Source organism: Harpia harpyja, chromosome 5 (genome assembly GCF_026419915.1).
Source record: "Harpia harpyja isolate bHarHar1 chromosome 5, bHarHar1 primary haplotype, whole genome shotgun sequence".
In the NCBI taxonomy this organism is placed as follows: Eukaryota; Metazoa; Chordata; class Aves; order Accipitriformes; family Accipitridae; genus Harpia; species Harpia harpyja.
In genome coordinates, this window is record NC_068944.1 from 40,814,307 (window position 1) to 40,835,095 (window position 20,789).

Here is a 20,789-nt window from a genome sequence, read left to right on the forward strand (position 1 = left end):
CACATAGATGAACAATAACATGAAGAAACTTTAAAATAATGTAAATTCTGATGTGGCACATGCATCAGCTTACAGAAGGAGACCTTGCTCTCCATGTTTTAACCAATACACATGCAAAGTACTGCAAATTTAAATCAGCTTTTTTCAACCCTATTCAAAACCTGCATGTAAAGCAGGCTAAACAAGTAGAGCATTGCTTGCTCTGTGTAAACTGCAAAAAATAGGACAATTTCTTTTTGTAACAGCTTTATATTAAGCTTCAGAGCAGGAATCTTAACAGCCAGTCTCACCCCTGAGGCTAATTAGATGCCCTATCTCACTGAAGAGGTCTCCAGTGACCCCACCACTCACCCCCTTTCGCCAAATAACGTGCTTTCAACTTTTCCTGAAGAATTACAATCAGAATCAGAGATGGGTTGAGAGGTTATTCTCATCTCTATCTTCATTTATTTTCAATCCTTAATTTTAACAAATAGATTTGTTCCCATTTTAGGAACTCAGAATAATTAGGTACAGATGAAGAAACAGGAAAGACTATACGGTCCAGCCTTTGGCAAAATGAATACAGCAAGGAATGCTGCTGCTAATTTTTATTAAGTATGCTTTTAAACTCCGCTAGTTGACAGCTGGAGTGTTGTTCACAGGCAAAAAAGGAGCGCGCACACTTTATTTTACATTGCAGGCAGTTACAGGAGTACTTCACACCTGCCAGTTTGCATCTGCCTAGGTATTCAATGTTTTCTTCCGAATTAGCCCCACGCAGTACTCTCCCCATCAGCTTACACGGCCTATGGCAAAACTCAGCAACATCAGCTATTTTTGTACAGAATAAGCCATAGGTGATTGTGGAGTGGGAAAGCTAGAGTATATTGTATTTCACAATACTGCAGAATGCTTACAGTGCTTTGACAGCTGTTCACAGAGGCACAGTTATGAGCCTCAATTTTGCCTCTACCTATCCCATCAGCGTTTACTCTTATGAAGAAACATGGTAGTGATTATTCTATTATGCTGTACACGGCTATAACCCTAGGACAATTCAGGAGCTTAAACCATGATGTATGCAGCGGCTTCTGTGGCAATAGAGTACTTTGCAACTAGTGCAATGCGATACCAGTGCTCTGTCTCCCAGTTTAGCTTCTTTTTGGAAGCCTCTAATTTTGCAGTAATTTTTTTTTGGTCATGTCCTTAGGTCAGAGTAAAAGGGCTTTCTTATCCTTAATCTGACCTCTGAAAAAGTACAAGCATAAAATTAATGACCGTGTGCTGTGTCTTTTTTTTATGTTTTCAAAATAAGAGGTTTCTCCAGGAATATTGATTCTTCTTAATTTCCCTAATGAAACATGACCTACGCAGCATCAGTTATTTAAAAAAAAAAAAAGCCAATGTCCAAAAAACCACCTAAGAATGAATTTGAAAAGATGTCTTTAAGTAGCTTCTACTTACATACTTTTTACAAAAACTTTGTTTAAAATGCAAGCATGTTCTAAACATACACAAAAGTCCTGTTGTGATATGCAGCAAAGGTCTCACTATGACCTCTCTGTTAAATTAAAGATGAAAAAGATGTCCTTCTAACACCACAAATAGCTTAAAAGAATGTCGGAACATTTAAAAAGGCACTAGCCTTTGTTTAGACATTTAAAAAGGCACTAGTCATATTTTGTTTAGTTATATTATTCTTTATTATTTTACAATATATTTCAAAAACTTTTACAGATGCCTTAAACTGTTCTACAAGAGCTGCAATACTGTCATAAAAGCACACCTACAGACCAAATGCACAAACAAACTGTAATACCTACTGGTATTGAACCATTAATATCCAAAGGGTGTAGTCTTTTAGTAAATAGATGTGCAGTAATGCAAATGCAAACAGATGTTAATGCAGAAAAATAAAACTCTGCATTCATGGCTATAGAACAGAGGACTTTTCAAACACATTTGGTACTGTAACATTCTAGACAGCAATAGGAGTAGTATTACATATTTAAAGCAATACATGCCCTGAAAAGCCTGTATTTTCAATCTGTGCGTGTAAACCTGAATCAAAAATAAACTAGATATATTAAAAAACATGAGACGTCTAGTCTGCCAACAAGCTTTTGTTTCTTTTTTATCCTAGAATGACAATTAACTTGGGTGGGTGAACTCTGACCTGCATTATTTTACATTATCATTTCTTCAGCATTTCCATCGTATTATGACAGCCAGTGATTTTTTTTTTTTTTAATTCCTTATGCATAGGCACAGGGGAATAACTTTGATGCATTAGACCTTTTTTCTGAGTCTCCCAAGTGGTAAATATAATTAATATTATAGCAAATACATTACCACAAAAAAGCATTGTGTAATGACGTTTATAACATTATTTAAAGTTCTCAGCTGTATTTCTCTTGTGCAACAAAGCAGTGGCACTGCACTGATCAAGCACTGTGTACTGAATTCTCTCAGGCAGACAGTGTTTACTAACAGCTCAGATATATATTATTCTCTACCTACAGAAGTTTTGCTTTTATTATCACTTCTGGTCACAGAAATTACCAAGACATCTTTAAACCTATGCTGTCTGTAAGTAACAAGGTAAAGCCAATTGTCTGCATATGTTTTTAAGCCTATCCAAGCTGATGTACTTTCATAGGAGTCTCATGAAAGACATTAGGAGAACAGTAATTACGTATCAGATTTGTTAGGTAAAAAAATAAAAAGGGTTAAAGTCAAAATTTATGAGTGTGGCACTGTGGCAAAAGAGGCATTCAATTCTGCTTTATTCTTCAAGTTTAAAGTTTCAGTTACCATTAAATAGTTGCTAACAGTGAACACCATTGCTTAACCAAATACAGTCTACATCCCTCTATTCTCTGCAGACAGAACTGCAATGGGTTATCACTACATTAGACCACAGCTTTTTTTGCTACAGTCTTCCCAGCTAGCCTAAACAGCAGTCAGTGGTATGTATTAGTTATATACATCAGTCAGTCACACCCATCATTACAAATATGTTCTAGTTTATTTACTGTACAATGTATGTATACATATTTGTGTTTATTCAATCCCTTATTTCTTAATCTCAAGCACTCCAATGGTTAAGGGCAGGCTGGAAAAAAATTCAATATACATAAAGGGGTTATAAATTTCAAGTCTGTAGTGAGTCTAGTTTAATAGCAAAAGGGGAACATCATGCTCATGCTGTGAACACGGTTGGCAAAAAAAAAAAAAAAAGGCAAAAAAAGAGGCAGACTGTATTTTTCTCTGGAGTCAAAATCTAGAAAATGAAACAAAGTAACGTTAGTCCAAAGGGATGCAGAAATAAAAAGGACATTTTATTTAATGCACAGCTAGAGCTATTAAGAATTTTCTTTCACAGAGGCCCTGAGACTTGAGTTAAATGGATTCTCCCTATCATGTGTTTCACGTGAAGTCAAACTTAAAGCTCTATACGCATAAACATTTGGTATACAACAGTGGACCCATTTTTAAAAAGTGAAGCAATAAAATCTACACGAAAAACAAATGAAAGAACAATTTGATTGGAGGCCTCTGTCCTTTGACCCCTGCCCTATCAGGCTAAATGTCCAATAAAATGTAAAATGCAGCATACATTTGCTTAATCTAAAATTTTTGTGATGATTTATTGCAAATTGCACTTGGCAGTTCACCACACCAATGGAAAACTGGCCCCCTGTTGGTTCATTCACACAGTCTTTTAACACCAAATACAAGTCACCAGTAGAAAGATCTCGATAGAAAGTTTGCTGCTGTGCTGAGCCAGCTTGCTGCACCTTCTGGGTGTGACCCAACACGAGACACTGCTTTGTCCTGTTCCTTAGTAGGGCTTTCATCTTCTGGTAAATATTCAGGTAGATCTGTATTCTGCTCTACTTCCACTGGAGTATCTTGGAATGGAACCAGCATCTGAGAGAACACAACAGATTAAAATTATGTCAAATGTGGTAACTTAAAAGAAGATACAGAAGAAAAGCTTTGTAACATGGAAAGAAAAATATCAAATAAATATATAGCCCTTTCACTGTAGTTACGAAATAAAAACACTTCAGCAACTGCAGCCAAAAAAAAAAAAAAAGTTCACTGTGATCCTTTTCATGTCAGTAAGGAGAGAAATAATTACAGTATTTTTATCCTTCTTCTGAACAATAAGTTCTGTTAAACTGTTCTATGGATACATGTCCTGACATAGGATACCCTTTATTCTCCTTGTACTGTATGTGTAGCACTCCCACTTAAAAAATTTTGCCTGGCATCAGATGTTATGAGCACAGAGGTGCTGGTATTAAAGATACAGCCAAGCTAAAACAGTTGGTATTTAGAAAGATAACAAATCCTACCTCCTCACCACTTTCACTTTTCACAACTTGCTGTGCCTTCATAACTTTCGTTGACGCTATTGCCGTTGCCAATGCCTACAAGTACACAGAAAAAACCAACAGCTTAGTGTGACACCATGCAATAATGAGAGGATCTGGAGGGTTATTGAGCACTTACCTCTGCTTTTAAGTCTGAGCGAATTCGGACCACGCACCTTTGAACAGCCATTTGAAAGGTAAAACTAATAACACCTTTAATTTTCAACAAGGCTTCTTCACAAAGATTCCTTCGAGACTGAAAAACAAACAAACACCCCACAACTAAAGTACTTTCATAATATATCATGAGAAAATGCTCACAATTAATTGTTAAGGAATTCCTGTATGTCTGAGGGCAGGTGGTTATTCAACCACATTTTTGTAAAAGAAAAACTAAGACTTATATTTTAGTGCACAAATATTAGACTCTCTTGCCACAAAAAAAAAATGCTGACACATTAGAAGTCAAAGAAGGATGGAATCAACTGTAAATAATTAGAGAAAAGTGCTGAAAAGCAAAGAATGTTTTTCTCCGTATGATCAGCTAAACAGTCCCCTCTGGTTAAGTTCTGATTGACTGAAGTGCTCATTGATGAGTAGTTAGTGTTTAAGTTGCTATTTATCAGACACCTTGCCTCCATACTGACTGAATGCATCAAAGCAGCTGTTGTATCTTTCAGCTGCTTCATCTGTGGCAGCTCACAGACATTACTGCACAGCATAAGCTTAATTCTTATTTCAAAGGGAAAATATTTGGTTGATAACCCACAGAATGTTACATTTAAAGCAAGTGACATCACCTGCTGTGCTGTAACATTACATTGACCTGTACTAGTTGCATCTGTTCTACATTATCTTAGAATGTTCTATTTTTTTTTCCTTTTAATATTTGCACAAGATGGTTGTAACAAAAAGGATTAAAATATACTTGCAGAGACTGCTAGCACAGAATGGGAAAAAAGAAAAGATGCACTGTACCAGAAATAAACTGACAGCCTTTCACAGGTTCAAAATAATGGTGTATTTAACTTCTACTGCAAGTTTCTGCAAGGTTTTAAATAATAAGTTACTTCAAAGCATATTTGTATTAGTTATCAAATAATCACTGGTTGGTATTTGGGATAGTTTCATGCACGAGTAAATTAAATTCTTTTAATCTCTAGAAGAACTAACCAAAACAGGGTTTTTTTAGCAGTTTAGCATATATATTGAAACAATACATTTGTGTAAGTTTATGTATTGAAATAATTAACATTTTTGAGATTTACAAAAATAACTTTGCCAGATAGGCTACCTTTCCTATATACAGGAAATATTTGATGCAAAGATGATAGGCTGCGTCACATGAGTGAAAGTTGAAACTACTTTTGGACACAAGAAGCAACACATTCATAGCTTATTAGCCTAAACAAATAATTTATGCCTACATGGGCGTATAGCAATTCTGTGACAGAATTTGGCTTTTTACTCTCAGATCCCAGGTTAAATCATAGGCACCTCAGCTTAATTCAGAATGAGGCTTTCAGTGATCAGATAACTGGTGAATCACTTCTTAAAGACAAAACTTACCAAGGTCCAGACTCCTTAAAAAGCTGGAAGCTTGGCAGTCACCAGCCTTGCTGCACCAATGTCTTTTGCAAAGTATGTCTAACTATGGCAGTTAGGCACAAACCCCAGCAATACACAGCTAGACATCTTTCTGCATGGTACTCCTGAAGCACGAGCACAGGGTAGGACAGGTGAAATTTAGGTTATTTTCTTGCACACCGAACCTTGATTACCATACCCTAACAAATACTACTAAAATGTACAGACTAGAAAACTTACTGAGGGGGATGCCACAGACTCCTGAAGTACTGCTTCATTTTTTCCTTTTTTTTTTTCAAGCTTATCATCAAATTTGATAATTAATAAAGACATCTGACCCCACACTAAACAACAAATGACCTTTCCCCTCCTTCCTGAAATAATGAATATCTACTATTTGAGGTTTCAAAATCTCCACAAGCATTTCTAGGATTTACAATCAGTACTAACAGCAGCTTCTTGTTTCAAATCTAAATGACAAAACACAGGGAAACTGAGAACACAGTTTTTACAGCCCTGCGTTTATTTACTGTGCCTTTTAACAAATGTGCCACCTAATATTCTTTGCCAGTTAAGTCAGGAATAAATTGTTGAAAGAAACTAAGCCACTTCTACTGTTCACATCCCTCGTCATCCTCCCAGTCCCAACTTACCGTGACATTTAAAATAGCATTATAGGGATGTTTAACTGCTGAGTGAGCACCTGGAGTATCACTAACATTTCTTTAATCATCTGATGAAATACAGAGCTATGTACACTAGCCATCTCCAGCCACTGCACAGTCAGATTTTTCTTTTCTTCAACAATGAGCTAAGAAAACATGCTGGTGTGCTCTAGGCAACTACAGAAGCCTCCAGTTTTGGTCTCTGGAGCTGAGTATCTAAATATCCTATGCTTTTTCAGAATACCTTTGCCTCAGCATTTAAGAGAAACTCCACAAATCTCAAGAAGTTCCATTTGTCGAAGAACACAAAGAAACACTTTTAAGATAGAATCAGACTATAGCCAGAATATCTAACTCACAAAGTAGATGTGGATGAAATTTCTTGCTTGGAGATACCTGTGAACAAACAAATCAACTACAAGCTTAAAAACAAAACAAACAGGAGACAACTGATTGGACTGAATTAAAAAAAATTCAGAGTACAAAAGCAAATGGTGTTGACAAAGCACTGCCTTTCTAGACAGAGCAAGTGCTGGAAGGACAAAACTGTAAAAAATATTTACTTTGTATAAAGTGAGCTAGAGCAGCATGTTATTTCGAAAGGAATTAACTATGGTCTTATGAAAACAGTACGACGGGTATGCTGTTGATAAACTGGGCCTGTGGACACGCTTACTTGGCAAAATGTAAAGCAACAAAGCAAAGGATCAGGTTTGATCATTTAAAATGGGTACAAAACTGAAGATACAGAGTCCGGAGGGCGCTTGTGGATAACATGCTTAAACAGTCTACATGCTGTTTGGCAGCCGTAAAAAGGCAAACATGGCCCTGGGGTGTTATCTACAGGGGTATGGTAGATAAATCCGTAGAAGTTATTCTGACATTACATAAAGACTCAGTGAGACCTCATTAACTCAAATGCCATTCTGGTCACTACAGTAGAAAAGATCTCACAGACAATGAAAAGATGTAGCAAAATCAGCTCAAAGAAAATACAGCATTTCTAAATTAAGAGTAATAAAAAACAAAAAACAAAAAAAACCCCAGTGTCTGAAATCTCTCATATCTAAAAGGAAACTTTTTAGTTTGACACACCAATGCAACCACAAGGTATCTTTAAGTGAAACCGCTGAAGGTACCTTGTCTATTCCATTCTTTCTTGAAAAGGGAAAGAAAATTAGGAGAAGTGGAAATAGAATAGGTTTTTTAGAGTAATTAAAAAGCCATCAAGGAAACTGCCTTAAAACATCTTCTTTAGATATTCTGAGTAAGCTCAATTTATGCAAGATTTTATACATATCTTGTGATTCAAAATATGATTCACGGAAATTGCTGACAATTGACAATGCCACACAAGTAGCCCGAATACGTTATTTTTGTGGGCAAAATACATCTCAGTACTGCATGCCTTATTTACATAAATACTGAAGGTTTCCTTACCGAATCATCAAGGCCATCTATATGCAAAACCACTGTCTTGGCACGTTTATTTGTGCTGCCAAGGAAAAACTGTGCTTTCCGTCGACGATAATTCATCTCATTCACATTGTCCATGTCTGACATGTTGGAAGACTGAAGGATATCATAGACTTCAGAAGCTAAAAGTTTAGTCTCTCCCGGTGTAGTGGTCCTTAAAGAAAAAATAAATTAATATTTGTAAATATTTGTTTTTACATTAGTACTCCAAACAGCTGCTGATTATGTCCTTGCAACAGGAATACTCCATGTGCTACAGAAATACAATTACGCAGTTACCACAGAGCAAAAATTTTAAAAGGGGAGAAGAAAAATTAGGTAAAACTATTTCCTTTCCCATACTCCAATTTTTATGTCCATCTGTTAATTCTAGTATCATCACAAAAAAGTCTGTGTTCTCAAACAACATGAATACAGTTTACATCAGTTTGACAACTACAAACCAAACATGGTAGTAGATGGCTCAGTACACCACCATTACTTTGTTTGCGTCAAGCTTTTTCTTTTTTTTTTTTTTTTTTTTTTTTAAACAAAAGATCTCCAACTGCCTTGTGATACGTTTCATTTCCCACTTTCCTTGGTACATAATAAAAATAATTTCGCTGTAGAACTGTAATCTTTCCAAATGTTTTCTTCTCCAAAGTTATTGAGCACGAACAGCAAAGCAGAATCCCAGATTTCTTTGAAGAATCCAAAGGTTATTTCTGATTAGACTAAAATTTATGGTATGAACTATATGATAGTATTTTTTTAGATAGAAAAAAAATGTAGATAATAGATGGAACATATATTAATTTCTTATGATTAAAACTAATTTTAATAAGGTACTAATATAAATCTGTTGTCCAAATTCAGCCCTGTTTTAATTATGCCAGTGATTTAAAGCTATGTACAGAAACAAAATCATTACCACAGAACTTGCAATTAATCTTAAAATGATGCATGACAGCTTTGCTTCTTTGTTTAGCAAACACTAAGTAAGTAACAAGTACCTTTAGATTTTTTTTTTTTTTCCATTTGACTTCCTTAATTACCATACATTAAACACGTTTTCCATCCTACCATATGGGCAAGAAAGAACACTGAAGCAAGCATGTCAGGAGTTCTCAACTTCTGGGGGTCCCAGCTAACCTTTTTTTTTTTTCTTTTTCTTTTTTTTCCCCCTCCCTTTCCTACACCTTGTTTTGAACAGCACCATTTGGAAAGGAAAACGAAAACGTGAGTTCTTGTGATCATTCAGTACATTGATAGCATTCAAAGAAAAAATGAAAAAAGAAAAGGGGGTAATAAGCAAACAACCAAGACCTAAAATAGCAAAGCATTTCAGCATATGTTCAACTTTAAATACACGCTTACATTCTGCTTTCCTACAGTGAAAAACACGCTTATGTTAATTCACAGAAACAAGTGCTGGGAACTCAAAGATTTCAACTTCAACCTTCCACGATTTATTAGATAAAGTAATAGAATAGATGATAAAGTCATGCAAGCTGATGTCTTGAGGTAGTAATACATTAGCTTGTGCAAAAGTGACCATCGAGATACTAAGAAATTCACCCACCCATTAGTTTTGGCAAATTCTAACGACAACAATCCTGTCCATATCAAGTGATTTACAATAGAGGACTTTTTTTTTTTTGTAAGTTTAAATACAGTTAACTAAGCACACTATTGAAAATGTCACTATCCCACCCACAGCACCCACTATGCTGTTGGTAAGTTTTTGCTTGAATACAGTTGTACTATTGCATCCCAAGGTTAAAAAAAAAGACAAATGAGAAATAAAATATACTTAATATTAGCCATAATATATATATACATATATATACACAAACAAGAAAGAAAAAGAACTTAAAGTTATCAATATGTCAATAAATATAAAATATGCAAGTGCATAAAAGTAAAAAATCAACAGTGATTTTCATACATGTTTTGTGCTCCCAACATTATAGTTGCCATAGTTCTTGGAAAACTAATGACCTAAGATTAACTGTACTATTGAAACAACCTGTTGATTTGAAAACACAAATTTAAATCTGCTCTTATTCGATACAAGTATTCTAAGATATCCCTAAACTAAGTCTATACAGGTAAATGTTATGCGCATGCACAGACACACTTAAACAAACTACTTGGATAATTTCCTGTATTTTTCCAAACAGAGGATTACTACTATCTACCACTAAGTTACAGATGATAACTCTAGTTACCCCTTTTACATTTAAGGAAGAAATTTTTTATGATGAGAGTGGTGAAACACTGCAACAGGTTGCCCAGAGACGCTGTAGATGCCCCATCCCTGGAAACATTCAAGGTCAGGCTGGACAGGGCTCTGAGCAACCTGATCTAGTTGAAGATGTCCCTGCTCCTTGCAGGGGGGGTTGGACTAAATGACCTTTAAAGGTCCCTTCCAACCCAAACCATTCTGTGATTCTATGATGATGCTACCTTTAAAGAAAAAAGTATCTGGAAGTGAGTATAGTAAACCCTCTCTATTGTAAAACCAAGGTGACATTCAATGCTGACTCTGTTTCTTTATACACTATATTGGTAACAAAAAGATAAATACAATGAAACTACATGTAAAATTAAAACATAGTAGAATAGTGAAAGTTTTTTTAAAAAATAAGAGTAACACATGGGCTGTGGTTTTGTTGCCTGAAATAAGAAAAAATTGCAACCTTAAGAGTATTCTGAGGACACTGACACAGGCCTTCCCAGCACCTCGGCGTCAGCAGTTTCAGATACGACTGCTCACAGCTGTCTGACCCAGCCTCCTGCTACCATCAGAGCAGCAGAAGGGAACTCTTGCTCATCTTTCTGCCACCCGCATTCACACTCTAGCAGAGCACTTTATTCACCACTGAAGGTGCAGGTACATGCTATGAAGTCACCATGCAGTTAGAGATTGTTTGAGAACAAATCCATCACTGGAACAACCTCCCCAAGGACATGATAGAGTCCTCATCGTTGGAGTTTTTCAAGATGCAATTGGACAGGGCACTAGACAGTCTCATCTAGGTTCCCTTTCCCAGGAAAGGTTGGACCAGATGATCTTTCAAGGTCCCTTCCAACCTGGGCTGTTCTATGATCAGTGTTCTGCTACCCTGCTAGGGAAAGGGTAGCCTCTAGTTAGAGCAGACTAACAGAGGTGGTAACATCTTACATTACTTCAGCAAGACTCAGAAGATGCCTGTCAGACACCCAAACCTTTAATTTTCACTGTCTTCTTGAATACCCGTCATCCTAGATTGCTGCCTGTCTTTCCACTATGTTCAACTAAGGCTGGCTGTATGAGTAATATGAACACAGAATCCGAGTGACATGTGCTGTATCTGTCGGAAGAAGATACAAGAAATAGTTCTCATTTTCTTCACAATTAAAAAGAACTTTGTAAACATGGTCCAAGTGCTGCAGAGGTTTTATTAGCATAACAAGACTTTTTAAAAAAAGTTTTAGCTAAACTTAAAGGACATGAAAATTAGTGGCTACAACTCCAAAGGTATATGTGATGTGGGTTGAGTATGCATGCTTGGAAAGACTGTGTAAGCACCTTATAGCATTATGGCTGTACAACCAGCACGTGACTTAAGTATACACACAGTATCATAAATTATAATAGAAGGGCCCTGACAATCTTCCTAGCATAGCTGCATCTGATGTAAAAGTAAAATAGAAAGTTATGTTTCTTCCTTTAGAAAAAGCACAAAGGCTGAGAAAGACTAATATAGTGGATTTTCTCCTTTTGGAGAAAGACAAGATATAAATACATTTATAAATATATACGGGGGTTTTTTATATATATATGCGTGTATGTGTAAAAGACTACCTTATCCTTTTTAAAGCTATAATGTTTTATGCATATATTTTAAAATAAACATATATGTACATATACATATGTGTGCATTACATACACACTCCTGTATCAGAGGAAACAGATGCTACCATAACCCTGCTCAAAGTACAGCAGACCCTGTGCACAAGCACAGAAACTACTACATGCATTTCCTTAGTGGCATACATTGTGCTCTAAAGACACATTAGCCAAACAGATAACAAACATACTATAATGGCATTTCATTAGAGTGTTTCTACTGAGTTTATAACCTAAAGACAGGAGGTGTTCAACTTAAAGAGGGTATTTTTCTTTACCAGAGATTCAATTACATCCCAGATTCCATCAAAAGGAGACGTGTAATTTAATTCCAAAAGTCTCACTTCTACAGTGATGCTGCTTTTGGTTGTACTTGCTGTTTGTCCATGACCCACAGTAAGATGACAAAGTTAATTACCCATTCATGAAATTTCAAGGCTCTTGATAATCACCTCGACCCCTGGGAAGGTGATGGAACAAATCTGGAAACCATCTCCTCCAGGCACATGAAGGACAAGAAGGTGACCAGGAAGAATGAGCACGGATTCATAAAGAGGAAGTCATGCCTGACGACCCTGATAGCCTTTTACAATGAAATGACTGGCTTCACAGATGAGGGGAGAGCAGTGGATGTTGTCTTTTGACATTGTCTCCTATACAATTCTCATACAGAAGCTGATGAAGTATTGACTGGGTGAACAGACAGCAAGGTGGACTGAAAACTGGCTAGATGGCCAGGCCCAGAAGGTGGTGATCAGGGCCATGACATCTAGCTGAAGGCCAGTATCTAGCAGTGTACCCCATGGGTCAATACTGGATCCAATTCTATTCACTATCTTCATTAACGATCTGCACGATGGGGCAGAGTGGACCCTCAGCAAGTCTGCAGATGACACAAAACAGGAAGGAGTGGCTGATATACCGGAGGGTCATGCTGTCATGAAGGACCGCTACAGGCTGGAGAAATGGGCTGACAGGAACCTCATGAAGTTCAACAAGGAGAAGTGCAAAGTTCTGGACCTGGGGAGGAACACTGCCAGGCACCAGCACAGACCAGGGGCTGGCCAGCTGGAAAGCAGCTTTACAGAGAAGGACCTGGGCGTCCTGGTGAGCATGAAGTTCAACATCAGCCAGCAACACACTCTTGCAGCAAAGGCGGCTACTGGTATCCTGGGCTGCATTAGGAGCAGTGTTGCCAGCAGGTCGAGGGAGGTGATCGCACCCTTCTACTCAGCACTGGTGAGGCAACACCTGGAGTGCTGTGTCCAGGTCTGGACTCCCCAGTACACAAGAGATATGAACATGCTGGACAGTCCAACAAAGGGCGAGGAAGATGATTAAGGGGCTGATGAGGAAAGGCTGAGAGAGCTGGGACTGTTCAGCCTGGAGATTGGAAGGCTCAGGGGGGTATCTTATCAATGCATATAAATATCTGAAGGGAGGGTGCAAAGAGGACGGAGACAGGCTCTTTTCAGTGGTGCCCAGTGCCAGGACAAGAGGCAATGGCACAAACTGAAACACAGGAGGTTCCCTCTGAACATCAGGAAACACTTTTTCCCTGTGAGGGTGACCGAGCACTGGCACAAATTGCCCAGAGAGGTTGTGGAGTCTCCCTCCTTGGAGATATTCAAAAGTCATCTAGGCATGGTTCTGGGCAATATGGTTTAGGCAACCTCGCTCGAATAGAGGAGTTGGACCGGATGACCTCCAGAGGTCCTTTCCTACCTCAACGATTCTGTAAGTCTGTGAACACACATTACAATTTGAGAAGTCATTAGGTAAATTCAAACAGCAATGTACATGGAGCATATCCATTTTTACCTACTTGGAGATACCTATTTTTTCAGGTTAAGAGTATTTTAGAAGTTAGGCTTTTATGTAAGTAAAGCAAAAATGTATTTAATTTTCCTGCCAACTACTGTCCTTACAAATTGTTTTCCAAAGAGTTTTGCATGACAGCTTACATAACTCTAATGCAGCTGATAATTAGACTGAAACATAAGCAGCTGTGTAATTTTATTTTGATTTCAGAAATTTCCTGCTCCTACATTTAGACTTACAGTTCACTACTCAGTCCTAAATTGTTTTGTCTTAAGGCATCATGAACTAAAGGCAAGGCCAGATGGAAAAGGGGAGGCTTCATTCTCAAAGTCATTAAACAATTTGCCAATTGACATTTCAAATGTTTTCACCTTAGCTTATAGCATGATCTTACTAGCCACAGTCATCAAGGAAAAGTTATTCAGCTTATTACACGTTATAAAAACAATTTAGAAACTTTTAATACAGCTTATTACACCTTATTACACCTTATAATAACAATTTAGACACTTTTAATACAAAACTTAAAAATCCAATAGCTTACTGGTTCAAAGATGACATTGATTTTAGGAAAACACTGCTCCAGGTTTTCTCCCTTGATCTATAGCATTTTTTCATAATTCTACTTAGCACAGTAATTGTATTCAATAAATTCAGTATAGAGTAAAAAATTAGATCACACAGGAATATCAAAGAAATATTTTAATCTCAAGTCATTTCAAAACATAGATCAAAATGTCAATGTATATAAGCTCACTCAGGAGTTTACATTTTTACTCTCTCTCTTAACCAAATCTGATGTAATTTCAGCCTTGTACAAATGGACCTTTTTCCCCAGGGGTGCTAGAGAATAAGAGAGCCAAAGACAGACAGACCATTCTCAACTTCTAGCTTTAGAAGGGGGCATCACTTACACCTCAGGATACATGGAAAAGAGCTACAGCTCATTCCCTGCACAAGGCTGAGAAACCTCTGTGAGAAGACGGCGACCAGAGGTAGACTCTTTCTGTCATAGAACAGCCCACTTCCCAAAACTCTGTTAAGATCCAGGCAAGGAAAATGATACACAAGAACGTTTGCAGCACACCACCCATACACATGTAATAGAGACTTTCACATACAGACTGTCTGTACTATATATATTTTCAGTATGCATGGCCCCATAAGTGAGGGGGCATGGCATACAGCCTTACAACTCATGGAGAAAGGCTGTTACAGCCAATCAGAAAAGGTGGACATGCATTGTATGCGTCATCACTATGCTCTTGCTCACGAGTACTTGAGAAAGCAACACATGGAAAAATTAATATTAAGAGCAGGTCTGTAAAAGCAAAGAAAGCTAGCAAAGGAAGTGGTGAAGGAAAGATTAACCCAGCCCACAAAAATAAGGAAATAGATCTCAACCTTTTAAAGTCAGTTCAGGTAAAATTTCCTGTATTGACATCTCAAGGAGTTTACATACTAATGGAAAAATAGTACCTTACAAGCACAGATCTTTAAAATAAATTAAAAAAAAAATCCACCACACAATTCAAGACTAACAAACATGAAGAGTTTGAAGAATAAAAATGTCTTCATTATCCAAGTCAAGGCTGAGATATTTGGCAAGACCTCAGCTGAATCCCATACCAAATAACCTACTTGTAAATTAAAAGTAAAAACAACTCAGATTTAACTTACAGTCTTATCACAGAAAAATCCAAAGCAAGTCAGTGAATGTAACAAAGGACTGAATGTATCATTTTTTCTCCAGAATACTAGTTTGAGAGACTCCACTTCTAGAATGACCCAAACACCTTTCCAAAAAGTTTGAGAAAACTTACGATCACATAGAAGTAGATATTTTCACTTGATCCCAATCCTTTTCATACATGCAAGTACTGCCCCTGTAAGGCAGAATGAACATTCTTCCCTACAATCCTACGTACTGATATTTTAAACCATCGTTTTATTTCTGTAATGAACCTCATTCACTGCAATAAATGTAGTATCCTATATCACGCAAAAAGCGCAAGTAAGAATTTAATGCATTGGCATGAATTCTGTCTAAATACATTGTTGGGTAAATGCAGCTGTATTAGAAACCTTGAAGTATATACTTGGTAGAGATTTATCATTTGATTTAATTATGGTTAAAAAATGGGTAACAAATTGATATTCACATCAACTATGCCTTAAGACCACTGATGTATTTGCTTCCAGGTGACCAACTTCTTTCAGAGCCCGTTCTTCCTATATTTAAGACAGAAAATTGTCTCTACCAATAACCAAAGGGAGCAGTAACCTGCAAAGAATTGCTACATTCTGTAAGGGTGGGTGGGAAATCACTAATCCTTGATTCTAGAAGTGAGACACAGTGATTGACATGGTTTTGATGAAACTTTGAGCATGAATGACAAGCCTAAAGAAAGAGCACGGTATTAGAGAAAAAGCAATCTGTTTCAAGACAGTTATCTGATCTGGCTGTTTTTCCGGCTGTTCTGCTCCAGTGCCAGGGCAAGATTCTTTGTTATCTTCAAGAATGCTGCTCTTTCTTGTGAGCTTTTAGTGCATCCCATGATATGGCGGGCTCACGAGCATATGGCTGCTCTCCTGACTCATTCCAGGCAATGGGCAAGTCATTTGAAAACAACTTGAAAAAGAGCATTACTTCAGCACACACTTTCTCACAGTCCCAGTACGGTGCTATTACCACGCTACCCACTACAGTACGCCTCAGTTCCCTCTAGCCCCAAAACACCCAGTAAAGAACAGATAACATTATACAGCAGCTAACAAAAAGGATTACCACCAGCTTTCTTAAAAAGAAAGAAGTAAAAATCCTCAAGAATATAGACAGCAGGATCCTTATGTTGGCTAAAAACAACGTATCAAGCTGTATTGGGTTTGTGTGGCAAGGTTTTGGTAGCAGGGGGCAGGCTACAGGGGTGGCTTCTGTGAGAAGCTGCTAGAAGCTTCCCCTATGTCCCATGGAGCAATGCCCCCTCTGGCTCCGAGAGGGACACGCTGCTGGCCAAGGCTGAGCCCACCAAGTGACAGTGGTAGCACCTCTGGGATAACGTATTTAAGAAGCAAAAAAAAGCTGCTGCGGCACAGAAACTGCAGCCAGAGAGGGGAGTGAGAACATGTGAGAGAAACAACCCTGCAGACACCAAGGTCAGTGAAGAAGGAGGGGGAGGAGATGCTCCAGGTGCCAGAGCAGAGATTCCCCTGCAGCCCGTGGGGAAGACCAGGGTGAGGCAGGCTGTCCCCCTGCAGCCCATGGAGGTCCTCAGTGGAGCAGATATCCACCTGCAGCCCGGGGAGGACCCCACGCCGGAGCAGGGGGATGCCCGAAGGAGGCTGTGACCCCATGGGAAGCCCGCGCTGGAGCAGGCTCCTGGCAGGACCTGCGGACCCATGGAGAGAGGAGCCCACGCTGGAGCAGGTTTTCTGCCAGGACTTGTGACCCTGCGGGGGACCCACGCTGGAGCAGTCTGTGCCTGAAGGACTGCACCCCGTGGAAGGGACCCACGCTGGAGCAGTTTGTGGAGGACTGTGTCCCATGGGAGGGACCCCCACACTGAAGCAGGGGAAGAGTGTGAGGAGTCCTGCCGCTGAGGAGGAAGGAGCAGCAGAGACAAGGTGTGAGGAACTGACCCCAACCCCCATCCCCCTGCGCTGCTGGGAGGGAGGAGGTAGAAAAAATCAGGAGTAGAGTTGAGCCCAGGAAGAAGGAAGAAGTGGGGGGGAAGGCGTTTTAAGATTTGATTTTATTTTTCATTATTCTACTCTGATTTGATTAGTAATAAATTAAATTAATTTTCCCCAAGTCGGGTCTGTTTTGCCCGTGACGGTAATTGATGAGTGACCTCTCCCTGTCCTTATCTCAACCCACAAGCCTTTTGTTATATTTTCTCTCCCCTGTCCGGTTGGGGAGGGGAGTGATAGAGCAGCTTTGGTGGGCACCTGGCATCCAGCCAGGGTCAACCCACCACATAAGCATAGTAGCGGGTTAACAATAGGAAAAATAATTCATAGGCATAGAACAGGAAGAACAATAGAACCTGTAGGACTGGGCGAGTTTGAAGTGACACAGTGAGCTACAGCGCTATGAATCTCCAAATCCAAAACCCAAGAAGCTGGACTGCTTGATGAACCTACATACAGCCTGAGTGCAGTTGTGTTATGTGACTGCATTCTGATGCTATCAACCATGTGCTGACTACATGTCACCTTTGTTTACTACAAGGCTGTCACACCACAGAACCAAGGCAAGGTCAGACAGACTTTCCTAGAATGCTTTCTAGACCTGCAAGATGCCTGCCACTTGGCAAGCCTTCCAGACCCTACTCACATTACTAGCTGTGACAATTTGACCAGGAGACACTAAACTAAGAAAAGTTTGGAACAGAACGAGGAAACCTGATGTCTTGAAGTTGATTTTGTACTAAACAAGTGATACCTCACTGAAATTAGGAGTGAGGATTGGATTTCCCAGCGCCACTTCCAGCTCAATTTAAGTCACACGCCTACTGACCCTGGAAATTTAGAGAAACCCCACGTAAATGCTGGGATGTTCTGAAGACTGCTGAAAAACAAAAAAATCCTAAATATTAAATATAACTTGTAAATCTGAGTAAAATCACAGTACAATCCCATTAACTGCTGTAAAATCAGCAACTGTGATATAATCTTAAACATTTAGCAAACTGAGTAATTACCCATGCTTAGAAGATTTCCCTGATTCATTCTATTGTCCTCTGATCACAAGAAGAGAACAAACTTTCAGGAATGGGATAACAGATTTGAACATATGCCATATGTTTAACCCAGCTATTCATCTAATTTTGTTTAACTCTTGCTATTTATATGCTAAATGGAAGATCAACTTTTGATCTTCCACAGCTTGGTATCTACCATATGGACATATTCTCCATCTAAAAAAAAAAAAAAAAAAAAAAAAAATCAAGGCCTGTTACTCAACTAAACTCAAAAGGCTTCAGAGTAGCATTTGCTAGACAAGAGTCTGCATAACAGACACAAACTCCATGTTGAATTTCACAGTAGCTAGTTCCAACATCTTGCCTGCTAATGAACAGTAATCATTTAATGGATTTATATGGCAGAAATCACGTTTATTATACAGCTTCAACAAATTGCATTGGGGTTAAAAAAAAGAAATCGTAAGGATAGCAACTCTCTGGTCCTTTTTGGTGGCAGATATCAAATACTGGCATTAAAAAGCCAATCCTTCCCAGTAATAATGCTGTAGGAACCAGGTAGAAGTATTGACAGTGCTGGAATTAGGCTCTGTACTGAAGCATTTTAGGAATGTCTTGAAGGAAGCCAAATACCACTTCTTGTATTATCAGCATGCTAATAGCATTAAGTATATCATATAATAATATATGATGATAGTATATAATTATCAGGAAAATCCTTTTATGTCTTAAAAAAACCACCACAGTTTATTTTAATTTTGAGAAGTAAACTTCATCTGATTATTTCCCTGAAATCTACTGGAAAAAGTAAAAAAAAAAAAAAAAAAAAAAAAAAAAGGTTTGCACACTTACAGATAAAGGCTTCTCTGAACAAAACCTGTGGGAATAATAAGAATTAAACTACAGCACCAACCTGTACCAGAGCAAAAAAAATGCAGGTGGTGTGTTTGTAGGCGTATCTGTGTGTAAGCTTTGTATTTGACGCATTTGCTAATATAGTTAATCTATTCAGCAGAGACTTGAAGTAGGTAACTTTGAAAGCAACGACGAGTTAAACATCTTGTTTTCATACTCTTGAACTACTTATTTGTTGGCACTGGATTTTTTTTTTTTTTTTTTTTTAAGCAAGCCAGTATCAGCAGCTTCACTGCTAGCCAAAGGGACAGCAGTCATGCAAAATAGGTTGAAGCATGCACCGAGGTTTTAAAAAAAAAAATTTTGTGTGAACTTGATCACGTACTGTGTAATTACAGAATGCACTAACAATTTTCATTTGTTCCAAGTTATTACATAGGATACCTGCAAAATTCAATGGAAATCATGCAGAAGAAGATATTGTAGCACGTACTGCAAAACAACAAAGTACAAAAACACATTCCTGAATAAAAATACATCTAATTCAGAATAACATATTTACTTTGCATTAGTTGTTCCAGAGTAAAATTCACTTTCGTCTGAAATAACAGCTCCATTCCAAAACTGCTAATGAAGACTGTTTCATCATTAATATTTTTTTGAGGCATTTCCCTTTGTGGCACTTACTACCTGTAATACCCACATGAAACTATGCAAGTTCTAATCATACACCAGCACCTTACTGTGTTTCTTGCTTGAGCAGCATTTGGGGAGGGGGGAGGAGGTAATCCAGACACTTATGGTTTAATAGAAAAAAAAATCTGCAATTTTTTGGGGACATATCAAGAAAGCTGTGCATTAACTGCCAGTGCTGCGCAGAAACCAGTAACAAAAGTAGCTGGTCTGCTGTTTCCTTCAAGTGTACAATGTATCAAACTAGTATACCAAAAGCTAGTTTATTGAACTATTATTTTATTGAACTGGTATACTAAAAAGTCTACAGATGTATAGTACCTGAATTAAATTGAGACAGACATCAGATGATGAAAAACTGCACAACCAAGAGTCCCGATACAGATGCCAGATACCAAATGGAATGTTACAAAGTAAAAGTAGCAGCTTGGAGAGCAAAAAGTAAAATCAAACTGTATTCCTGACTGCAGTCAAAAACATTATAATAGAAATTACACACGTGTCCTGGTTTCAGCTGGGATAGAGTTAACTGTCTTCCTAGTAGCTGGTACAGTGCTATGTTTTGAGTTCAGTATGCGAAGAATGTTGATAACACATTGATGTTTTCAGTTGTTGCTCAGTAGTGTTTAGACTAAAGTCAAGGATTTTTCAGGTTCTCATGCCCAGCCAGCGAGAAAGCTGGAGGGACACAAGAAGTTGGCACAGGACACAGCCAGGGCACCTGACCCAAACTGGCCAACGGGGTATTCCA

At 38.2% G+C, this 20,789-nt stretch overlaps 1 protein-coding gene across 4 annotated transcripts in view; it reads right to left on the reverse strand.

Moving 5' to 3' along the window:
- Window positions 1-2,918: 2,918 nt before the first annotated feature.
- ARMC1 (armadillo repeat containing 1) overlaps window positions 2,919-20,789 on the reverse strand; it is a 32,189-nt gene continuing 14,318 nt past the window's right edge. For all 4 annotated transcript variants that reach the window (XM_052787302.1, XM_052787301.1, XM_052787304.1 and 1 more), the window contains 4 exons: window positions 8,057-8,246; window positions 4,504-4,620; window positions 4,347-4,421; window positions 2,919-3,915 (listed from right to left, as the gene is read on the reverse strand). In XM_052787302.1, coding sequence (XP_052643262.1) covers window positions 3,724-3,915; window positions 4,347-4,421; window positions 4,504-4,620; window positions 8,057-8,246 — 574 coding nt within the window. In that variant the 3' untranslated portion in view covers window positions 2,919-3,723. The remainder of the gene's footprint in view (window positions 3,916-4,346; window positions 4,422-4,503; window positions 4,621-8,056; window positions 8,247-20,789) is intronic.